This window comes from Cnephaeus nilssonii (genome assembly GCF_951640355.1).
Source record: "Cnephaeus nilssonii genome assembly, chromosome: 4".
NCBI lineage: Eukaryota > Metazoa > Chordata > Mammalia > Chiroptera > Vespertilionidae > Cnephaeus > Cnephaeus nilssonii.
Genome location: NC_137075.1, coordinates 67,338,630 through 67,363,012, shown reverse-complemented (window position 1 = coordinate 67,363,012; position 24,383 = coordinate 67,338,630). Strand labels below are relative to the sequence as shown.

At 36.6% G+C, this 24,383-nt stretch overlaps 1 protein-coding gene across 2 annotated transcripts in view; it reads right to left on the bottom strand.

The window, feature by feature from the left end:
- The window catches only part of PIAS1 (protein inhibitor of activated STAT 1), a 128,492-nt gene that overhangs the window by 28,425 nt on the left and 75,684 nt on the right, over positions 1-24,383 (bottom strand). For both annotated transcript variants that reach the window (XM_079768443.1, XM_079768442.1), the window contains exons 6-8: positions 24,105-24,239; positions 18,149-18,254; positions 6,843-6,916 (exon numbers count right to left, since the gene is read on the bottom strand). In XM_079768443.1, the coding sequence (XP_079624569.1) occupies positions 6,843-6,916; positions 18,149-18,254; positions 24,105-24,239 (315 nt within the window). The remainder of the gene's footprint in view (positions 1-6,842; positions 6,917-18,148; positions 18,255-24,104; positions 24,240-24,383) is intronic.

Below are 24,383 nucleotides of genomic sequence, written 5' to 3'. Positions count from 1 at the left end.
CGTCAAGGGCACATACCTGGATTGCAGGTTTGATCCCCGGCCCCAGTTGGGGCATGTGCAGGAGGCAACCAATCGATGTGTCTCTCTCCCACTGATGTTTCTCTCTTTCCCCACCTCCCCTCCCTTCCACTCTCTCTTAAGAAAAACAAAAAAAATCAATGGAAAATATATCCTTGGGTGAGGATTAAACAACAACATATATCAGATTCTTTTTACACCAGTCTGTTATAACATTTATCTAGTTACTTAGGAACCCACCCCACACAGCCCCAGCCAGTATTTTTTACTGTGGTAAAAAAAATGTATTAAATTTACAATTTTAACCATTTTAAGTTACAGCTCAATAGTGTTAAGTATATTCACGTTGTATGAAACAGATCTATACCCACAACACTAATTTCCTCTAGCCCCAGTCCTTGGTAACTACCTATATTCTGTTTCTATGATTTTTGACAACTTTATATGTTTCAAATGAGTAGAATCATACAGTATTTTTGCTTTTGTTGCCTATGCTTTGGTGTCATAGCCAAGTTGTCACTGCTAAATTCAATTGAAGCTTTACCCCTATGTTTTCTTCTAAGAGTTTGTTTAATGTCTTATGTTGTAGGTCTTTAATCCATTGATTAATTTTTTTTATATATTGCAAATTAAGGGTTCAAATTCATTACATTGCATGTGAACACAGTTTTCCTAACACCATTTATTGTGTAGATGCTCTTTTCCCCACTGTATAGTCCTGGTACCCTTGTTCAGTCGTTTGGACATAAATGCAAGAGTTTGTTTCTAGACTCTCTATTTTGTTCCAATGGTTTACATTATCTATCTTTATGTCAGTACCAAACCATCTTAATTGCTGTTGCTTTGTACTTTGTTTTGAAATCAGGGAGTGTGAGGCCTCAAATTTTGTTCTCATTAAGATTGTTTTGGTGCCCTAGCCAGTTTGGCTCAATGGATAGAGCATTGGCCTGTGGACTGAAGAGTCCTAGTTTGATTCCAGTCAAGACTACATGCCCAGGTTGTGGGCTCGATCCCCAGTTGGGGGGGCATGCAGAAGGTAGCTGATCAGTGATTCTCTCTCATCATTGATGTTTCTATCTCTCTCTCGTTTTCCCTTCCTCTCTGAAATCAATAAAAATATATTTTAAAAAAAACTTTAACTTAAAAGAAAAAGAAATAAAAAGAATGTTTTAGCTATTTGGAGTCCTTTGAGATTCAATAGAAATTATAGAATTCCTCCCACCCACCCCCATTTTTGCAAAAAATGCCATGGGATTTTGATAGAGATTGCACTGAATCCGTAGATCACTTTGACCAGACAATAAGTCTTTCAAACCCATGATATGGGATGTCTTTCCATTCATTTGTACTTTATTTGAATTTATTTAGTAATGCTTTGTAGTTTTCAATGTCTAAGTCTTTCATCTCTTTGGTTAAGTTTATTCCTAAATAATCTTTTTTGATGCTATGGTAAATGGGATTGTTTTCTGAATTTCCTTTTCAGATTGGGCATTGTTATTATACAGAAATGTAACAAATTTTTGACTGTGGATTTGTAACCTATAACTTTTCTAAATTTGTTTATTGATTCCAACAGTTTTTCTGGCATATTTAGGGTTTCCTATAATAAAAAAATCACGTCATCTGTGAACAGATCACTTTACTTCTTCCTTTCCAATTTGTATGTCTTAATCCTTTCCTTGTCTATTGTCCTGATTATAACTTCCAGGTGAGAGTGCGTATCCTTGCGTTAATCCTTTAGAGGAAGAGATTTCAGTCTTTCCACATTGACTATGATGTTCATTGTGGACTTTGCATATATGGCTATTATGTTCAGGAAGCTTCCTTCTAGTCTAGTTTGTTGAGCATGTTAATCAGGAAAGGATGCTGAATTTTGTCAAATGTTTTTTCTACATCAATTGAGATGATCATGTGTGCTTTGTCCTTCATTTTGTTAATGTAGTATATGACATTAATTTTTGTTATGTTCCAGCCATAAATCCCACTTGGTCATTGTGTATAATACGTTTGATGTGCTGGTGAATTCAGTTTGCTAGTATTTTGTTAGGGGTTTTTGTATCAATATTCATCAGGGATGTTGGTACGCAGTTTTTTCCCCCGGGCTTGTCTTTGTCTGATTTGGGGATCAGGGTAATACTGGCCTCATAAACTGAGTTTAGGAGTATTCCTTCCTCTTCAATTCTTTGGAACAATGGGGAAAAACTGATATTAATTCTTCTTTAAATGGTTAGTATGATTCTGCAGTGAAGCCATGGGGTCTTGAGCTTTTCTTTGTTGGGAGGTTTTTGATCCCTAATTTAGAAAAGTTTTGTTCAGATTTCTTATTTCTTCATGATTCAATCTTAGTGGGTTATATGTTTGTAGAAAGTTATCCAATTTGTTAGCAATACAATTGTTCATAAGTAGTCTCTTATAATCCTTATTTCTGTTTCTAATTTCAGCTACTTGAGTCTTTCCTCTTTTTTCTTAGTCTAGTTTTTGCCAATCTTTAAAAAAACAACAATTTTTTGTCTCATTAATTTTTTTCTATTATTTTTCTATTCTCTTTATCTTTGCTCTAATCTGTTATTCCTGTCCTTTTGCTGACTTTGAGTTTAGTTTATTTTTATAGTTTCTTTTTAAAAAAAAATATTTTTATTGACTTCAGAGAGGAAGGGAGAGGGAAAGAGAGATGAAACATCAATGATCACTGACCGGCTGGCTGCCTCTTGCACAACTCCCACTGGGGATTGAGCTCACAACCCGGATGTGTCTTGACTGGGAATAGAACTGTGACCTCCTGGTTCACAGGTCGATGCTCAACCACAGAGCCACACAGGCAGGGCTATTTTTCTAGTTTCTTAAGGTAAGTTAGAGTGTTGATTTGAGAACTCTCTTCTTTTTTAATGTAAGCATTTAGTACTATAAACTTCCCTCCTCCTACTGCTTTTGCTGTATCCCATAAGTTTTGGTATATTGGGTTTTGTTTTAATTTGTTCTCCAAATATTTTCTACATTCCCATGTGGAATTTCTTCTTTAACCCATTGGTTGTTTAGCCTAGCTGGTATGGCTCAGTGGTTGAGCATCAATCCATGAACCAGGAGTCACGACTCTCATCACTGATGTTTCTATCTCCCTCTCCCTGAAATAAAAACATACCAAAAAAAAAGAAAAGAATGTGTTGTTTAATTTCTACGTATTTGTGATTTGTGCATTTCCCTGTTTACTTTCTGCTATTGATTTCTAGCTTCATCCCTCTGTGTTCAGAGAAGATACTTTGTATGACTTTATTTTTAAATTGGTTAAGAGTTGTTTTGTGGCCCTAGCTGGTTTGGCTCAGTGGATAGAGCATTGGCCTGCGGACCAAAGGGTCCCAGGTTCGATTCCGGTCAAGGGCGCATGCCTGGGGTTGCGGGCTTGATCCCCAGTAGGGGACATGCAGGAGGCAGCCAATCAATGATTCTCATCCTTGATGTTTCTCTCTCTCTTCCTTCCTCTATGAAATCAATAAAAATATATTGGGAAAAAAAAAGTTGTTTTGTGGCCGAACATGTGGTCTATCTTGGAGAATGTTCCATATATAGTTGAGAAAAACGTGTAATCTGCTGTCGTTAGGTAGAATAGTCTAGGTAAGTTTTTTAGGTCCAATTGACATGTAGTGTTTGTTTGTTAATCCTTACCCAAGGGTATTTTTTCCACTGATTTTTAGAGATAGTGGAAGGGAGGGGGTGAGACAAAGAGAGAAACATCATGCAAGAGAGACACATGGATTGGTTGCCTCTTGCAGGGCCCGACCAGGGCTGGGGATCGAGCTTGCAACCGAGGTATGTGCCCTTAACTAGAATCAAACCTGGGACTCTCCAGTCCACAGACACTCTATCTTCTGAGCCAAACTGGCTAGGGCTGATATATAATGTATTTTTAAATCCTCTGTTTCCTTAATGACCTTCTCTCTAGTTATGTTTAGAACTGAAAGTGAGGTATCAAAATCTACTACTATTTTTTGTGTTGCTGTCTATTTTCCCCTCAGTTTTGATCAATGATTGCATTATATATTTGGCAAAGTATTTGTAATCTACATATATAAAAGCCTAAGCAGCCCTAACTGGTTTGGCTCAGTGGGTAGAGCGTCGGCCTGTGGACTGAAGGGTCCCAGGTTTGATTCTGGTCAAGGGCATGTACCTTGGTTGCGGGCACTGCCCCAGTAGGGGGTGTGTAGGAGGCAGCTGATCCATGTTTCTCTCTCATTGATGTTTATCCCTCTCCCTTCCTCTCTGTAAAAAAAAAAAAAAAAAAAAAGCCTAAGCAATCAGCCAACTGACCAGTAGCTATGATGTGCACTGACCACCAGGGGGCATATGCTCAACCCAGGAGTGGAAACCACAGGCATGGGAACATGGAACAGACTGATGAATCTCAGAGGGAAGGGTAAGAAGAGTTTAATCAAAGATCTTATATGCATATTAAGAGGCCCAGTGCATGAATTCGTGCACGGGTGAGGTCCCTCGGCCTAGCCTGGCCTGGCCTGCGGGGATTGGGCTGAAACTGGCTCTCTGACATCCCCCGAGGTGTCCCGAATTGTGAAGAGGGCGCAGCCAGGCCGAGGGACCACACCGGTGCACGAATCCATGCACCGGGCCTCTAGTAATAATATAACGAGCCTAGAGTCAAAATATTTTCCCTAAGCAATGGCTATGGTAAGGAATAAAAAGATAGAAGGATATATATACAACATGATAGGATTTTGGTGGTTTTTATCAATTTAACTATATTTTTCTATAATTTATAAAAGTTTAATAAACAAAAAGTTTTTTAAAAGGTCTATGTACAGTATTATAAACTAATTCACAAGCTACTGAATTTTCATATTGTATCTGAGGTTTTATAAAGACTAAGATATAGAACAAATAGCATTTAATCTCTATTTAAATTCTTTGTCTCTTCATCTTAGATTAGTAGGATTTCAATGTTAAAAACTTTCCATATCAGGCCTGCCTGAACAATCCAGGCAAATCAGGAAACAGCTGTGTCCTCTTTATACTTTCTCCCCAACTTATATATAATTAATTTGATTATAATTATACAACAAAAGATAATAAGAATGTCAAAGTAATTTACTCTTAGCTGTTCACATATTTTTGTATAAAACACATATTCATCACATCAAACAAGTTACAAATAAACCTTAGCACACATTTTTTGGGAAACTTTTTCACAAGTTTAATTATTTTGTATGTCTTGGGGCTTATATCTACTTTGCACAAATGATTGATTTTGACCTCATTTTCTGGTTTAAAATATATCAAAGTTATTTTATATGCATAATCAATTCAATTATTCAAGCTAAATAAAATAGTTTTTTAAGTGGTAGATTCTTATAATGCAGTCACTGTTGGCAAAATGGTTAAATTGGTAATCAGGGCCAGATTTTCTTCAAAAGGAAGGATATGATACTATTTTTGAAAATAAAATCTTAGCCCTTGCTTGTTTGGCTCAGTGGATAGAGCATCGGCCTGCGGACTGAAGGGTCCCGGGTTCGATTCCAGTCAAGGGCACATGCCTGGGTTGCGGGCTTGGTCCCCAGTAGGGGGCTTGCAGGAGGCAGCCGATCAATGATTCTTTCTCATCATTGATGTTTCTATCTTTCTCTCCCTCTCCCTTCCTCTCTGAAACCAATAAAAATATAAAAAACAAAACAAAAATAAAATCTTATAAATACACTGAGATAAACATTCTTTATTTGGAGATTTTACACTTGAGTCTAAGAGACAATTTTTTATTTTTTTTAAGTTTTTAAAGCTGACCATCTGGCCATGTTTATCATCATGATAATACAAATAATAATAAAGAACTATGTGCTTTACACGTGTTAAATCCTTCTTTTTTTAATATACCTTTGGTTTTTTATTACTTATTTATTTATTGTCTCAAGTTTTACATATGTCTCATTTTTCCCCGCTTGACCACTCCCCACCAGCCATTCCCACCCCAGGCAAGCCCCTATCACCCTAGTGTCTGTGTTTATTGATTATACTAATATGCATGCATACAAGTCCTTTGGTTGCTCTCTAACCTCCTCCCTCCTCCCCCATCCCCTGCCATTTGACTCTGGATCTATTCTTGTTCATCAAATTATGTTGATCATTGTATCCCATATATGAGTGAGATCATGTGATATTTATCTTTCTCTGACTGGCTTATTTCACTTAGCATAATGCTCTCCAGTTCCACCCATGCTGTTGCAAATGGTAAAAGTTCCTTCTTTCTTATAGTGGCATAGTATTCCATTGTGTAGATGTACCACAGTTTTCTGATCCAGTCATCTGCTGATAGGAACTTAAGTTGTTTCCAAATCTTAGCTATTATAAATTGTGCTGCTATGAACATAGGGGTGCATATATCCTTTCTGATTGGTGTTTCTGGTTTCTTGGGATATAGTCCTAGAAGTGGGATTACTGGGTCAAATGGGAGTTCCATTTTTAACTTTTTGAAGACACTCCATACTGTCTTCCACAATGGCTGCACCAGTCTGCATTCCCACCAGCAGTGCAGGAGGGTTCCTTTTTCTCCATATCCTCGCCAGCAATTGTCGTTTGTTGATGAGACAATTATTAATCACAAGCGATATCTAAATGTTTTACTAAGAGTAGAAAATTTTTATAGACCTATAAATTTGTTTAGATTCCAAATCCCATATACTAATTTTGTCTTTCCACCTTCATAAACTGTAACAAAGGTAGACACATTTCAAAAGTAAAGAAAATTTCTCAAATACTGAAGATACATAATAAAAGAGAATATGTATGTTAAATCTTATGTAAAACAAATATTAGTTAACACTTACTGGACATAGTAGAGAAACCCTTAGGCTGGTTGTAGCTATTTCACTGTCTGGATCCGCAGTCAATTTCTCTTTAACTGGCATTCATTGAAGAGAAAACAAACACAACAAGTTTATGAAAGATACATCACTAATGCAATGTAAGAAAAAGAATTTAAAACGAGAAAACTTAAAAAAAAATAAAAAAGGAACTAGCCCTGGCCGTTGTGGCTCAGTTGATTGAGCGCTGTCCCTTGTGAAAGGTTGGGCTCCTGGTCAGGGCACATACACCCAGGGTTCCGGTTTGATCCCCAGTCGGGGTGCATGCAGGAGGCAACCGATTGATGTTTCTCTGTCATAATGACCTCTCTCTCTCTCTCTCTCTCTCTCTCTCAATAAAAAACATATTTTTTTAAAAAAGGAACTAAAAAAATCTGTTCAATTAATTTCCAATCAACTGAATGAAAATATAAAAAGTATATGGTTTATAATTTCTACAATGAACAAAGGAAGGAAAACAATTGTGTATCTATAGACTGACTGCATTTCCTGTAAGTTTCCTATTTCTCATCTACAGAGCAAAAACTGCATTGCAGTTAGAACATAAAGGAAATTCTATAGAAGGTCGACATATTCAACTGGTGGCAGGCCCTTTTTATTTTATAACTTTTTTCTTTTAAATTATGATCAATATTATTTTAAAATAAAGTAATAGCTACTACAAAATTAACATTTATAAGTTTTTCCAAAGCTCAGATAACACAATATTGTTTACAAACATCATTCCGAGGATTGATGCTCTAACTACTGAGCAACACCTGTCAGGGCAGTAATTTTGCTTTTAATGGCTATTCTGTTTTAAGTCTAATATAACAAGGTCTTTAATACTTCTCATTTGGAAACCTGAGGCATATGTTACTTCTAAAAGCCACAACTTAGAACTTCAATTAAACTTTAACACAGAAGTGAGACTAGAAATGCCTCAAGTGTAACATTCCAATAACTTTAGAACGATTCCACAATAATTTTAAAGTCTTTGGGTAGAAAGGGGTGGCCCACATGGAGTGGCTGTGTACATAGCCAATCACAGAATTTCAGAGCTGTGGTACAACTAAGTGTGTCCAGGTAGTTAACATATAATAAAGAAAATGGGGAGAGGAAAAGTACTCAGATAAAGAAGAATGACTTCAGAGTAGTTATCTGTGTGCTGAAAACTATTTATGGGAATTAAGAATCCTGCCTTTATTAAACACAGTGATCACAAAGGCTGGATTTTTTTTTAAGATGGTCCAAATCTTAGATATTCCATCCAACTGTCACCATAAATCATTGGATCTCAGCTAAGATGTACATCAGAACTACCTATAGAGCTTTGTAACTTATAATTTCCCACTGAATCAAAATGGGGAAGAGAGACACCAACGGAGAGTTTTTAAAAAGCTGCAGATGTAATTCTGATGTCAGACTAAAAAGTCATTTCATGGCCTGGAAATTCCAAATTTTTAAATCTATATAACTCATTGCCTGCCTCATAGCAGAAAGGTAATAAAATCCTTAGGTTTTAGTTTGTAAAATATGGCTGTCACATCATTTGTGCTAATATCATACGTAAATTATAAAAAGTATGACTTTCCTATTATAGACCCAATCTTAGTCAACTCTTTCTTATAAAGGTATATTTAACAAATAGTATCTTTTTAAGGATAGCAAATAACTGTCACAAAATAAACATGCAAATGGAGTTCTAATGTGATCACTAACCATTCTGTATGCCTTCACTAAACATCCCTTCAGCACCCACCATACACACGGCAATGGGAACAGTAACTGACTTTGGATTTTGTCTATTTAAACTTCCATTTAAATGAAGAAATAGTATAGATCATAATATCAGCTTTATGCTAAACAAAGTTCAGTGTTTAGCAATTTGAAAAGAACTGAAACAGGAGAGGCAACCTGAGGTAGTGGTAAAGCCAACATCTAAAGCCAGCCTAGGTTAGAATTCAAGCCTTAGTCAAGTCATTCAATCTCTCTGCCTCAGTTTCATCATCTTGTAAATATGAATAATAACAGTCCCTCATAACACTATTTTAAGGATTAAATGAGTTAACATACATAAAAATGCTTTAAAATAATCTAACATCATAATAAATATTAGGTATTGTTACTTAAAACAAAATGTGATTTGCATGTTCACTTTCTATCAGAGGTGGGATAATTTCCTGAAATTATTTTAGAATCAGGTTGTCAATTTTATTTTAAAATTAAAAAAAAAAAAAGCTTTGTCTTTCACCTTTGCCATTATAAACTCAATCTAAGCCAATCCTTTCATGTGAAGATACTTTTAAAGATTTTACTACGATCTTGATTAAATTTAACCTACAGATCACTTTGGAGAGAACTGACATCTCCCCAATAACAATGAGTACTCTGATCCACTAACATGGTACACATCTATATATTATTCAGGTCTTATTTTATCTTATTGATTTGTAGAGAGAGAGGAAAGGAGAGGGAAAGAGAGAAGAGAAACATCGATGTGAGGGAGAAACAGCAATGTGAAACATCGATTGGCTGCCTCCCACACACCCCCTATGGAGGATTGAGCCTGAAACCTGGGCATGTGCCCTGACCAGGAATCAAATCACCAAACTTTCAGTGCATGGGATGATACCCAACCAACTGAGGCACACAGGCCAGGGCTATTCAGGTCTTATTTTAATTTCAGCAACATTTTGTAGTATTCAGCATACAAATTGTACACATATTTTGTGCAATGTATCCGAAGTATTTCATATTTTTGGATGTTACAGTAAATTCTTGTTTTTGAATTTCAATTTCCAATTGTTTACTGCTAGAGAAGTACAATTTATTTTTATAAATCCATCATATACTCTGCAACTTTGCTAAATTCACATATTAGTTCTGGCCGATTTTTATTGATTCTTTAGGATTTTTTTCTACATAGACAATGAAGTCATTTTCAAGTAAGAAAAAGTTATTTATTAATTTCTAATCTGAATTCTTCTCTTGTCTATTGTGCTAGCTAGAATCTCGTGGGTAATGCTGAAGAGAGGTATTAAGATCAGATATCCTTGCCTTGTTTCCATTAGAGGTAAAGCATTCAAGTTTTTCACTATTAACTATGATATTAGTTAAAGGCTTTTTATAAATAGTCTTTATTACACAGAAACAATTCCCTTTTCTTTCTATTTTGCTGAGATTTTTATAATGAATGTATACTGATTTTGACCAAATGCCTTTCCTGCATCTATTAATTAAGATGATCATATGATCTTTTTCTTTTTTAGTTTGTTGAGAAGGTGAATTATACTGACTGATTTTATTTTATCATTTCTGTGACTGATTTTAGAATGTTGTATCAACCTACTATTCCTGGAATAAGCTCTATTTGGTCACTATGTATTATTTTTTCTATATTGGACTAAGGCTAATTAAATGGAGGAAAAGATAAATCTTTTTAACAAATGTTGAAACAACTATATGGGGAGAAATGAACCTTACCCTGGATCATATACAAACATTAACTTAAAAAGTACAAACTATAAAAAGAAATGGAGCCGAAACCGGTTTGGCTCAATGGATAGAGCGTCGGTCTGCGGACTGAAAGGTCCCGGGTTCGATTCCGGTCAAGGGCATGTACGTTGGATGCGGGCACATCCCTGGTGGGGGGTGTGCAGGAGGCAGCTGGTCGATGATTCTCTCTCATCGATGTTTCTAGCTCTCTATCCCTCTCCTCTCCCTTCCTCTCTGTAAAAAATCAATAAAATATATTAAAAAAAAAAAAAAAGAAATGGAGAAAAGATTTGCATAGACATTTCATGCAAATGAACTGTCTAAAAGATGGCAAATGAACACATGAACAGATGTTTAACATCATTAATCATTAGGAAAATGCAAATTCAAATTCAAATGAGATACCAACTACACACTGACCAGAATGGCTAAAATCAACGCAGTCTGACAATATAAAGTGCTAGTGAGGATTGGGAACAACTCAAAAATCTCATATATCATTGGTGGGAATGCAAAAATAGTATATACACTTTGTAAGAAGCTGCTAATCTGTTTTCCATATACTTATCATATGACTCAGAAATCCCAGACCTAAATATTTACCCAAGAGAAATGAAAATGTATATCTACAAAACTGGGATATCCATATTCAAAATATAAGTGTTTTAGCAGCCTTTATTCATGACAGTGCAAAACTGGAAATAATCTAAATGTAAATCAACTGATAAATGGATGAACACATTATGGTACACATAAAGAGGAAAAACTACATGGATGAACTTCAAAAGCATTACACTAAGTGAAATAAGCCAGACAAAAAAGGGTACATGCTGTAGCATTTCAAATATTTGACATTCTGTAGAAGATAATACTACAGACACAGAAATCACATCACTGGTTATGGGAACCAGAGATAAGGGAATGAGATGGACTGCAAAGAGCCACAGGGGAGGAGCTTTCTGTGGTGTAGGATGTTCTATATTTTGATTGTGACAGTGGTTCATGATAGCATACATCTGTCAAATTCATCAAACTGTCCACTTAAAAAGGTGAATTTTTACTATTTATAAACTATACTTCAATAAACATAACTGAAAGAAAGGGGGGAAATTACTACGTTAAATTTAATCACAGTATGGAGGAAAAATAAAGTAAGTATTGTTATTCTTTGTGGGCAAGGGAATAAAAAATAAAAACAAGACATAATATTCATCCTGCTATATCAACCAAAACGTGAGCAGCCTCTGGAAGTTTTCTCGTATCACTGTGAATTTCAGTGGTAACAGTATTTCATTATATGAGCTATATACTAAAGTTACAGCTAGACACATTTAAAATTAATCTTTTACAAATTCCTGTTATCACAAGCTATGATAGTTAGCTACTAGTCACAAGTGGCTATTTTTAAATTTAAATTTAATAAAATTTAAAACTCAGTTCCTCTGTTGCACTAGCCACATTTCAAGTGTGCAATAGCCACATGCTGCTGGTGGCTACCATATGGGACAGTACAAATGTAGAACATTTCCAGCATCACAGATTGTTCTATTAGGCAGTGCTGTACTAGGCTTGTTTTCTAAAAGTAATTTCTATCCTTCCTTAATATTAGATTATTTTATATTCATCCTTTTAGAATTTTAAGGCTGGAAACAACTGAACATATTAATCCAATATTTCATTTTATAGGCAAAGAAACAGAGGTTACAGAGACCTGATTTTTACTGTAGATCCCTTTTTACAGTTTACGTCAACAAAAATCTGAGGATCTACTATGTGCCCGGCACTGTGCGAAGCACTAGGAATTCAAAGAAAAATAAGATTAAATTCCTGCTGAAAGGAACTCATGGTCTAGTAGGGAGTAGAGATGCTGATGGAAATATGTTCAGAAAGCCAGCTAAAAGTCAACTCATCTCCTTTGGGGGTCCTGAGAACCTTGTGGAAGAAGTGAAGCATCACGGATAACTGAAATTAGGCAAAAGAGGCAACAGGGAAGTTTTGAAACATAGAGAACAATACTCGCAAAGCAGTGAGGAAAAAGAAAAGAACTCAGTATTTTTAAATATAAAGTACAAAAGGAAAGTGAACACAGATGACATTGGAAAGTACTAAGTAGGTGCCACACCCGGAAAGCTTGCACTGTCAGGCTAACGAAGTCGGACTTTTTATTCCAGTGGCGTTAAGAAGAAACGAACTGTAACGGAGTAATGGTAGGGTTGGATCTGTATTAACCACTCAGGTTACTACCAGAGGAGGGATGAAGAGGAGCCAAGAAAGGAGAGGAATGTGTGACTTAAGGAAAGGTATTTATTTATTTTTAATAATGACAGTTTATGTGCCTTTTTCTTTTCTTCTTTTCCATATATTTTTATTGATTTCAGAGAGGAAGGGGAAATGAGAGATAGAAACATCGATGAGAGAGAATCATTAATCGGCTGCCTCCTGCACGCCCCCACTGGGCATCGACCCCCACAACCTGGGCATGTGCCCTTGTCCAGAATCGAACCTGGGACCCTTCAGTCCACAGGCCAACTCTCTATCCACTGAGCCATACTGGCTAGGGCTAAGAAAAGGTTTTTAAAATAAAAGCAGAATATGAGAGCTTAAAAGACAACTGAGAGAGAGAAAAGACAGATTTGAGAAACATTTAGGGTATAAAGTTTGAGAGAACTTGCTGAGTTCAGTTTTAAATACTTGAAATTGAAGAACCAATAGAATGTTTCTGTGAAGGCAGTTAGTTATACATATCTATATTTGAAATTCAGGGGAAGGTCTGGGGTGAAGATATGTATTTGGGAACTGGTGCTAGTTTTAACCATAAGAGTGGATGATATAATTATCTCTAGGGAAAGTATGTACAAAAGTTGACCAAGAATGAAATCCCAGAGAAAACAAACATTTAGCATGCTTCCCTTAAGAGAATCTACTGAAGACATGTATTGAGAAGTAACACTCAGAGAAGAGAATTCCAAGCAGAAAGTGGTTGATATGAAACACACAAAAAAATCCAAGAAATAAAAAGATAAAATGTAAAATTTAGCAATCAGATTGGTGGTTTGTGATATCTACCAGAGCTGTTTCAGTGGAAGGATGAGAGTTAAAAGATCACAATGGGTTGCCCTGGCCAGTGTGACTCAGTTGGAGCATTGTCCTGTACTCTCAATCAAAAGTTTCGGGTTTGATTCCTGGTCAGGGCACATACCTGGATTGTGAGTTCGATCCCCAGTTAATATGGGTGCAGGCAACCAATCAATGTTTCTCTCTCCCTTCCCCTCTCTCTAAAATCAATAAAAGATAACAATGTCTTACAGTGAGGAGGTAGAAAGAGCAAGTACATACTACTCATTGAAGAAACTAGGATGAGAATAGAGGGAACCCAGAGCTCTAAAGAATAGCTTGTTTTTGTATGTTTTAAAGGATGAAAAGAACTTGACAGGGAAGGTTGACAGGAAGAGCCTATAGAGAGGGAGGAACTGAAAAAAGCACAGGACAGAGAGCAGTTAAATGAGGGAGCCAGATCTCTTAATACGGTTTCTGAGCATCTCCTTCTGGATGTCTCATGGACATCTCAATACCAAAAGTCTAAGAATGCTCTCTCACCTTTTCCCTGCAACCTGAGCATTGCAGCACTGTATTCCATATCAGTAAATGGCACCCCATGTGATGTGGTGCTTATGAAGCCTAGAAATCCTCCTTGACCTCTCCTTTTTCTTCACTCCTCACATGCAATCCACCATTTCTACCCTTCAACATTTCTCAAACTGTCAACTTTTCTCTACTTCCACCATCAGTACCTTTTTAAGAAACTATCATCTCTTATCTGTGCAACAGGTTCCTAACTGGCCTCACTGTATCAGCCTTGTTCCTCTTCAATTCAGTCATCAAAGTGATCTTTTTATTGCCCAAATCTGATCATGTCACTCTGCTTAAAAACCCTTTAAGGGTTTTCTATCATCTATCTTTCTACCACCTATATCACTTCACCCCATGGCTATCTCTCTGGCCACTCTCCTCCTCTGTTCTCTCCACTCCAGCTCCACTGGCCTTGTCTCTTGGCATATCCCCCTCCCACCTTGGAGCTTAATTCCTCACCATCCTTATAATCTTGCATTAAACATCACAGCACCAGAAAGGACTATGTTCTTCTGTTGTTACCTCCAGAGTTCCCTGTCTTTCTTCTTTAAGGCACATGTCACAACTATTAATTCATTAATAACTTACGCAATCATTTAATTTGGTCTTTCCCACCAGACTAACTTCTGGGGGATGCAGAAGCTGTGTGTGTCTTGCTTAATGCTATATTCTCTGGTGCCTGGAACATAGTAAACTCTTAATATAACTTCTTAAATGAGAAGAATAAATTAATAAAAATTAACTTTGAGCCCAGCTGGCATGGCTCAGTGGTTGAGCGTTGACCTATGAATCAGGAGGTTACAGTTCTATTCCCAGTCAGCACATATGCCCGGGTTGCGGGCTCGATCCCTAGTGTGGGGCGTACAGGAGGCAGCCGATCAATGATTCTTTCTCATCATCAATGTTTCTATCTCTCTTTCATTCTCCTTTCCTCTCTGAGATCAAGAAAAATATATTTAAAAAAATTAACTTTGAGCAGGAAAAGGGACATTTCCTCTTGAGACTGAAGAAAATAAAGTAAGGTTGGCTACAGGTACAAATACGCTGAAAAGTAGTTATGGTGGCACTAAGTAAGGAAGAAATGGGTAGTTCAGAGAATTCTAAACATTTTGCAGTTCCAATTTTTTTGCATTGGCAGGTGCTGAGATGAGAGGAAGAACAGTGTTTGAGTCAAGTGTGGTCAAGGTATAAAGTGACTGCTGAAAGGAAGTGAGAGAGGAAATTGGAACTTGACTAAGAATTAGTAAATGACTGTTTATGTGATAGTTGTTTCCACAAAGGTGGAAACCACAATACAAAAATTTGCTAAATCTACTGAATGAAGGATGGATTTCTCTGTGAAAGGTCTAAATACTATCAACTTTATTCTTTCAAGAACATAATAGTGTCTGATTTGACTGTTAAAACTTTGCCAGTAGAGTTTATTGATAAAATTAAGAGTGACCTGCCAGCTGGTGTGGCTCAGTGGTTGAGTGTGGACCCACGAACCAGGAGGTCACTGATTAGATTCCATGTCAGGGCACATGCTTAGGTTTGTGGGCTCGATCCCCAGTAGGGGGGCATGCAGGAGGCAGCCGATCGATGGTCACTTAACTTTTTGTGTTTCTACCTCCCTTTCCCTCTCCCTTCCTTTCTCTCTAAAAATCAATAAAAACATATTTTTAAAAAGAGTGACTCATATTTATAAGTAACTTGATTCTTCAAAAATATCTGAGAAACCTGCCAACATTTTCTTCTGTCAAATTCTTTTACGTAATCTTTTAATTGCACAATTAATTTGTTTGGAAAGTTATAAAGGCAAACAATTTGTTCTCTGGTTTCTTAAAATAAATGTCTTATTGGTGGGATCCAAATGAATGTTTTTTTGGTTCCCTAGGCCAGTAAGGTAAGATATGAACTGCCACAAAAATCCTACCCAATCTGCAAGTACCCTTCACCCCCCCTCTTCAGTACTGTATCAGAGATTAAATAAATAGCCTTTGAATTAAGTAGCTTTTGCTGCTAATGGCCACTTCCAGAAAATAAGGTAATTCTGAGCTCACCTTCCCTCCAGGTGGTGCTCCAGCTCCAAGTTGAGAGCTTGAGCAGAGACAGCTCGCCTTATAATTATTAAATATAACAACTTCGTCTGCCTTATTTCTTGGTATTACCTTTTCCACACAGCTCACCTAATTCCAGAATACTTTCTGACAGATGAAATTCTAGCACTATGTGGCCAATACAAAGATTCTCTGTAGAATGACCAGGAATGGACTTCAGCAAGAGTGTAAAAAAAAAAAAAACTTCTTCTCTTGCTCTCTTTCAAAATAGAGGTGTCTGATCCTTCTCTTCTTTGAGGATCCCCCACTATCTCCTTGTCCCTGACAAATGGTGGCTTCCACTCCCATGCCACTGCTGTCATTCCAGTTCTCCACTGCCTGTTAAGGAATGCCTCCTGAGGCATTAGCAGAAGTGTGCTTCTCTTAACTCAGGATTATTTGTCTTTTTATTTATTGATTTTAAATATTTTTTTATTGATTTTTAGAGAGGGAGAGGGATAGAGAGGTAGTAACATCAATGAGAAACATCACTGATTGGCTGCCTCCTGTAGGCCCTCTCTAATGGGGATGGAGCCCACAATGGGGGCATGTGCCCTGACTGGGAATGAAATCAGTGACCTCTTGGTTCATGGGTCAACCAACACTCAATCATTGAGCCACACCAGCTGGGCTATTTGCCTTTTTTAAAAGCCCCTTTAATACAGAAAAATTCTTCAATGAACTATTGTAGATATACTGATATTCAGAGGAACTGGGACCTTTACTCTGGCATAGAAACAGGTTAGCAAGAAAACATAAAAGCTATGTATGCCACAAAGGGAAATGAGAGGAAAGATAGCCTTAACTACTTTACTTTTTTCCACCAGAGTGTTCCTAACTACAATCTGATAGTGGGCTTCATTAATCAATTCACATCAAGAATCCTTAAAGGGTAATAATCTAACTCCTGTCTGCAAAAGGTTTGCTCCTTAAGTACCCAGCACCACTCCCAAATCCATCCATGAAAACTCTATCTTTCACAAAGAAGATAATAAAGGAAGATCTTCATTCACCTCTTTGGAAAGGCTGCCAAACTCTGGTCTTAACCCTTAAAAATTGAGGCCAGAACAGTCAATTTGCAGACCTTACTGTATCTCAAATTCAACATGACAAAATGAACCATCTCATTATTCATACCTATGAGCCCACACTTTGAAGGGGTTTTTGGAACCATGTGGTACAAACCTCTTACTATACACTAGTGGCCCAGTGCAGGAAATTCATGCATCGGAGGGCGGGGGGGAATGTTCCTCAGCCCGGCCTGCACCCTATCCAATCTGGGACATCCCTCTCGCAATCCGGGACCGCTGGCTCCTAACTGCCCACCTGCCTGCCTGCCTGATCACCCCTAACCACTCTGCCTGCCGGCCTGCTCCGCCCCCAACTCCCCCCCCCCCTCCCGGCCTTCTCGTCCCCAATTGCCCCCCTTGCCGGCCTGCTCACCCTCAACTGACCCCCCTGCTGGCCCAATCGCCCCCAACTGCCCTCCCCTCCTGGCCTGATTGCCCCTAACCACCTCTGCCTCGGCCCTGCCACCATGGCTTTGTCCGGAAGGACGTCCAGAAGGTCTCCCGATCTAATTAGCATATTACCCTTTTATTAGTATAGAAAATGAGGAATATGAAACTCACAGCAGAACCTATTTCATTATCATTTCTATGACCCACTGACTCTCTTTTCACTTTGTTAATGCAGGGATGTGATTACTAGATATCCCTGCACATTATTCCTGGGTAAACCTTAAATATAAAATAATTTTCATGAAATATATGCAAAGATTTCCTTCACATCAGCTATAATTCCTTAAACATTTACTTAGGAAAATATTCTTTCATGTACTGATTTTACAAAGTTAATTTTAAGATCAGTAAAATACAGAAAAATATAGATCATGACAAAGATACTAAATTATTCAAGTCTGGATTTATGCTAGCTCACAAAACAAGGTTTTCAGTATTTTTAATATTCTATGATAAGCTCTAATAAAAAAAACAGACCCCAAAATTTCTTGAGTTGAGAATATACTACTCTAATCTTTATCAAAATAGTTCAGCTGCACAAATGAAATAAGTTTATTATACGTACTTAAAGCTCTAGAATGATCCGGATTCCTTATTCCCTTTGCTCGTAACCTCTGAAGAAGAACTGTTGAGGACAACTGTTTTACAAGATAGACTGCCATGGAATAGTTCTGGAAAAAAAAAAAGATGTAGAACACAAACAACATATGTAAGTAAATAGTACATGTATTTTAATCCCACAGTGATAGGGAAAGAAAACTAATTCTTGTTAAAACACCTACTGTGTGTCATACACTATCTTAGATGTTTTCATGAACACTAATTCATTTAATCCTAACCAAAAAGCTGCTGAGGTGGTCATAAAACTACTCTGATGGATGAGGAAAGTGAAGCGTAGAGAAGTAAAAGAACTTGCCCTAATTTTGCAACTTTCAAGTGATAAAGCCAGGTCTCTCAGGCTTCTATATTAACTGACTACTTATGCTTGAAGCTAATCAATTTAAAGCATGTATATAAACCAACACCAACCCTGGCTGGTGTGGCTCAGCGGTTGAGCATCAACCCAGGAACCAAGAGGTCACCGGTTCGATTCCGAGTCAAGGCACATGCCTGGGTTGTGGGCTCAATCCCTGGTGGGGGCTGTGCAGGAGGCAGCCAATCGATGACTTCCTCTCTCATTGATGTTTCTATCTCTCTATTCTTCTCCCTTCCTCTCTCTCTAAAAATCAATAAAAATATATTAAAGGTAAAATAAACCAACACCAATATGGTGTGTCAAAGTCATCATGAACCGGAAGGTAATAGATCTATGTAAAATAGTTCTTATTTTAAAAATTACAAATTAGATTGGCTTCCTAACCTAAGTCTACTTAAACTCTCTCCACGCCTTTAACTATTCTTCAAAAGATCCTACTTGGTTCATTATCACAACAAGCAGAGGGAATATTAAATATTTTCAACAAGTAGCTGCTAGTTTGGGAAATGAACAGATGAATATCCATTACCCGCAGATGGACCACCCAGATATGGAAGAAGGAAAGGGGGACAAAGAAAATAGTTAATCAACAAGCCAAGGCAGAGTGAAGGGCATGTGATTAAGAGGAAGAAAAAAGGGTGGAGGCTTATGAAGGGTAAGAAAGATAAATGAGAAGGCCCACTTCCCATTTGATGTTGGAATCAAGAGTAAGATCAAGAGACTTGGAAAGAAGCAAAAGAAAAAATAGTTACTGCCATCTTCTATCTTACACTTACAGTTTTCAAAGCACTAAACATATACTATCTACTTCATTTAAACCTTGCAGAAGGACTATAAGAAATTAGTAAGATAAGTATATTTCTAAATGAAGGGTTGAAACAAAGGCACCAAAAAGTAAGTGATCTGCTCATGCTCATGCTCATGCATCTGCCTGGTGATAGAGCCGGCACTAGAAACCAAGAGGAAAGACTAGGGATGTCAGGAGAATGGACTTAATAGCCAAGGCCAGTATACTTCTCCGCAGTTCTTGCTTTCACAAACCCTGCTTGCTTTGACTCTCTTAACCTAGTCCAAAGTACATTTCAACTTTCAGTTACTTCCACAGTTTTAAAAATGTTTTCCCTAACTCTTTTGGCAACAATTAGAGCTCAGAAACCTATACATGTTCACATGTACTGGGGGGAAAGATGAAGTGTCAAAGCTAACTTACTTTCATTAATAAATTTAAAAAATTAGCCCTAGCTGGTTTGGCTCAGTGTACAGAGCGTCGGCCTGTGGACTCAAGGGTCCTGGGTTCGATTCCCAACAAGGGCACATGCCTGGGTTTCGGGCTCGGTCCCCAGCAGGGGGCGTGAAGGAGGCAGCCAATCAATGATTCCCTCTCATCATTGATATTTCTATCTCTCTCTTCCGCTCCCTTCCTCTCTGAAATCAATAAAAATATAAATAAATAAATAAATAAATAAATAAATAAATTTAAAAATTAATGAGGAACAGGTAACCTTAAAATTTACCTAAATTTTAAGCATACAACGTACCAATCTAATATTAAACTGAAAGTCTTCTTTTAGAGGAAAAAAATCCTTATTCACCTTTATTATTTATTTGATTAATGTTTCAAGTATGATAAAAACTAGAGAAATACTAATTAACACTGAAATTATGTACTGACAGCTTGAATCTTCAGAACTAGGGATTACCCTAAGGCTTTATATAAAGTTTTAGAGAAAGATCAAGTAGAAACCACAACTACAAGTTCAGTGAAAAGGTATGCTCACTCTAGTTGAAACATGTACCCAAATAAGAAAAAAAAAACAGGGCAGCAATAGCAAAAATAACATCAGGTATTAACAAATGCCACTTGCACTGATAATATGGAATTAAAACTTATACCACATGAAAGAAATTCAGTAGTAAACCCCCCAAAACTTAATGGTGGTACAGTATCTCTTCTAGGTAGATTATTCCCACTAACCCTTCAAAGTACTACCTAACTCCAACTATTAATATATATATTGCATTACACTGAAATTTTTGTCAAATGCTTTTCAAAAGTCTTCAAAACTGTCTATCAAGTTCATAGGATATTTTCGCCATCTATAATAATAAAAGCATAATATGCTAATTAGACCAGACCTCCTTCCAGATGACCTTCCGGACAAAGCCGGGGATGCCAGGGAAGCCGGTGCCGGCAGCCAGAAGGGAGGCCTACTCTTGCACAAATTTCATGCATCGGGCCTCTAATAATTAACATATAATCTACTCCATTAAGTGCTCTTTATACCAGTATCTAAGTAACTTCTCTACAATAAGCATTTAATAAATGCTAAATGCAGTGACTACCTGAGGTAGGATAAGAAGTTACAATACAGTATCTTTATAAGTTGAATTAAAACTAGTGACTGAAAAACAATCTAAATTATCTTTTGGGCTTTCACCATTTTACTTCAAAACAAAGATCTCCAGCATGTAGATGGGGGTCTACACAAGGTCTTACCTTGCCTGGTACACCTTCAAATCACTGAAAATACTGTCTACTATCTGAGTATGGAAGGCTCAGAGGTATCTTATCCCCCCTCTCTTCTAGTGTTACACATCAGCAACCACATTTCTCTTCTCTCCCACAGTGTCAGCCTTGTGTATAGTTCACTCTAAACCCCTGGTGTTTACTACACTTCCCTGCTAGATTATCCTTTTCACAGAGAGACAAAAAAACAAACATTTCAATACCCTCTCCGAAAAGGGAGACAAAAAAGGGAAACCCCAGGGTACAATAGAAGTAAAATATTTAAAAATATTCAGAAAACCTAATGACATTAATTAGGCAAAGGAAACAAATATTATAACCATGACAGATGTAAAAAAAAAGATTTTGATAAAATTCAAAATCCATTTCTCACAAAGATATCCAGTAAAAGAGGAATATAGGAATACATCAGATATAATTAAACTTATCAAAAACTAAGTTATTATAATACTTAATGTTATGACACTAGTAGTACTCTCATTAACATAAGGAATAAGTGAAGAAATGTCCATTAGCACTCATGTTATTTGACATTTTTTTGAAGGTTCTAGCCAGCACAACAGAACAAGAACAAGAAAATATGGCATAAGTATTAGGATTATCATTATTTGTATAATGATGCATCTCAAACTAAAAATTACCTACTCAGAAACACCAAGAAACCAACTAAAAAGCTACTGAAAGCAATATATGAGATTCGGCATTAAGTAAATATTCAATAATAACTGGCTTTTAAATAAATCAACAATAAATAAGATTTAGGGAAGCAATGCAGGGGTACATCTCACTCTCTGCGATTACTTTTCCAACATGTCCACTCTCCTTAAAGCCTCTATTTATTTCCTCACTCTCAGCAGACTTACCTCACTTCCTATTCCACAAAGAAGTAATCAAATCAGAACTTACTCATCTCTCCAGTATCAATCATATACCTTATCCAGTCCTTTTATTTTTCATTAAATAAAGCTGTGCCTCCTAACTATCCTGTGTTACTAGGCAGTTTACTATTGATTATCCTTTCTTTCTGTTTCTCTTGTGTACTTAACTTCTTCCTCTCAAAAGGATACTTGCCATCATCTTTAAAACATGTTAAAGACTCTCCCATTAAAATAAGAAATAATTCTCATTTCCCTCCAGCCACACTTCTATAACTCACTCTCTCTACTGCCTCCCCTCCACCTGGTCGCCATCTGGCTTCTCCTCCCACCATCCACCAAAAGAGCTCCTGATAAATAAAGCTACCTTTATATTCCTAATCCAAAGGGTATTTTTTAGACTTCAATATTTTTGACTTCTTAACATCTGTTCAATACTCCTTACCATCTCCTTCCTTTTTGAAGCTCTTCCCTTAGCTTCTCATACTATACCTCTCAGGCTCATTGTGTATATTGCTCGTCCCCATTCTCTGCACTCTACCCACAGTGGCTCCCTTTCAGTTCCTTGGAAACAGCTTCGCTCACCCCTGCCACTGGGGCTGTTGTGCAGGCTGTTTCCTTTGAACCTTTTGCCTGATTCCTTTTACTCTTCTCTCAGCTCTTGGCTCTGTAACTACTTCATCACGGAAGCCCTGCCTGACCCCTCTCTCTCTAGTTCACAATACCCTTTAATGCAATCTAAAATCACCACACACCTCTCCTTTATAGTACTTATGATAAATAAGTTCACATTTTTGTGTGTGACCACCTGGCCCCTGGATTTAAGGCTCCAAAAGAGCAATACTTTTTTTTTCTTATAGAGTGCATGGCATACAGTAAGCATTCAATAAATTTCAAATGAATTAGTGAATAGATATGAGCGCATATCATAAAACTGAAATAATAAAAAACAATGAAATTGTTCCAGAAAAGAAACAATATTTTAAAAGTTCAGAAACATACTCAGGATAAATAAAAATCAAATATTCGTGACTTCTCAACTGGCATTTATTTAGTGGTATTACAACAACTGTCTGACTAAAAGGTGAAAGTAAATTTTTATTTCACACCACACATAAATTTATGATGGATTACATATTTAAGGTAAAACAAGAAATTTCAAAATTCTAAAAGAAAATATAAACAAGTATTTATGTAATCTTGAGAAGGGCCGATAGACTAAGCAAGCATTAATGGGGGCGAGGGGCAAAGACTATAAAGGAAAAAACTGGCTCCATAATAATTTAAATCTTCCACACATTAAATAACCACATAAATAAAAATAAAAGGCATACTAACTAGAAACAAATATTTGCAACATGTCAAGGAAGTGTTAAGTCTTAATATATTAAGAACTCATAAATCAATAAGAAAAACATCAATAGAAAAATATAAATATGATTTTAAAATGTAAATAATCACAAACATAAAGTAAGTTAAATGTCAGTAATAATAAAAGGAGTATTAATTAAAGCAATGTGGTGCCATTATTTACCTATTAAAATTGGTAAAGAGTTTTAAAAAGATAAAATTCATATTGACAGGGTATGAATTAATAAGCATGTGAATAAACACTGGAAGTCAGAGTACGTCCTTTTTCATAAGGCAATCTACCAATGCACACAATATTTCTTAAAATTCTGTATGCTCTTTGACTTAGTAATTCCATTTCTGGAAATTTACTCTAAGGAAATTATCATGTCCCTATGCAAAACTATAGCTACTAGTGTGGTCTTTAAAATGTTCTTTGAAATAGCAATGAACCAATCAATAAATCAAATACCTGCTCAACAATTGGGAATAGGCTAAATTACAGGATTCTCATATTAAAATATAATTTAGTCATTTAACATCATGTAGATGAATATGTAATGACATAGGACGACATTTATGATAAACTGCTGAGTAAAAGGATCAGGTTATAAACACCAGATACTTCACGATCCCATTTTTTAAGTGGGAACATGTTGAAAATTCATTATGAGACAAAAATAAGTCCCTTTGCAAATTATTTTGCAATATCATTCACATATAAGCTCAAGTAGCCATGGAGATTAACCCTTTCTTATAATAAAAAAGCCTAGTAGAAAAAAAATTAACTTACTCTTCCAATTTCTGCAGTCCAAGAAACAACAATGGTGTTTGGTACTGTTGTGGACAATCGGACAAGTGAGGTGATATTAATTGGTCGGCTGGGTCGCTTTGGTTCCACACCATTTTTAGTAGGTGGAAGATAACCCTAAGGATGAAATATAATTTATTCCTACTTATTATCTCTACAATTTCAACTTCCATTTTAAAAAAACCCTAATAAACTATGTACTAGAATATATGAATATTTCCATTAAAAAGTAGAGAAGCAAACAAACGTTTACAAGTTTCC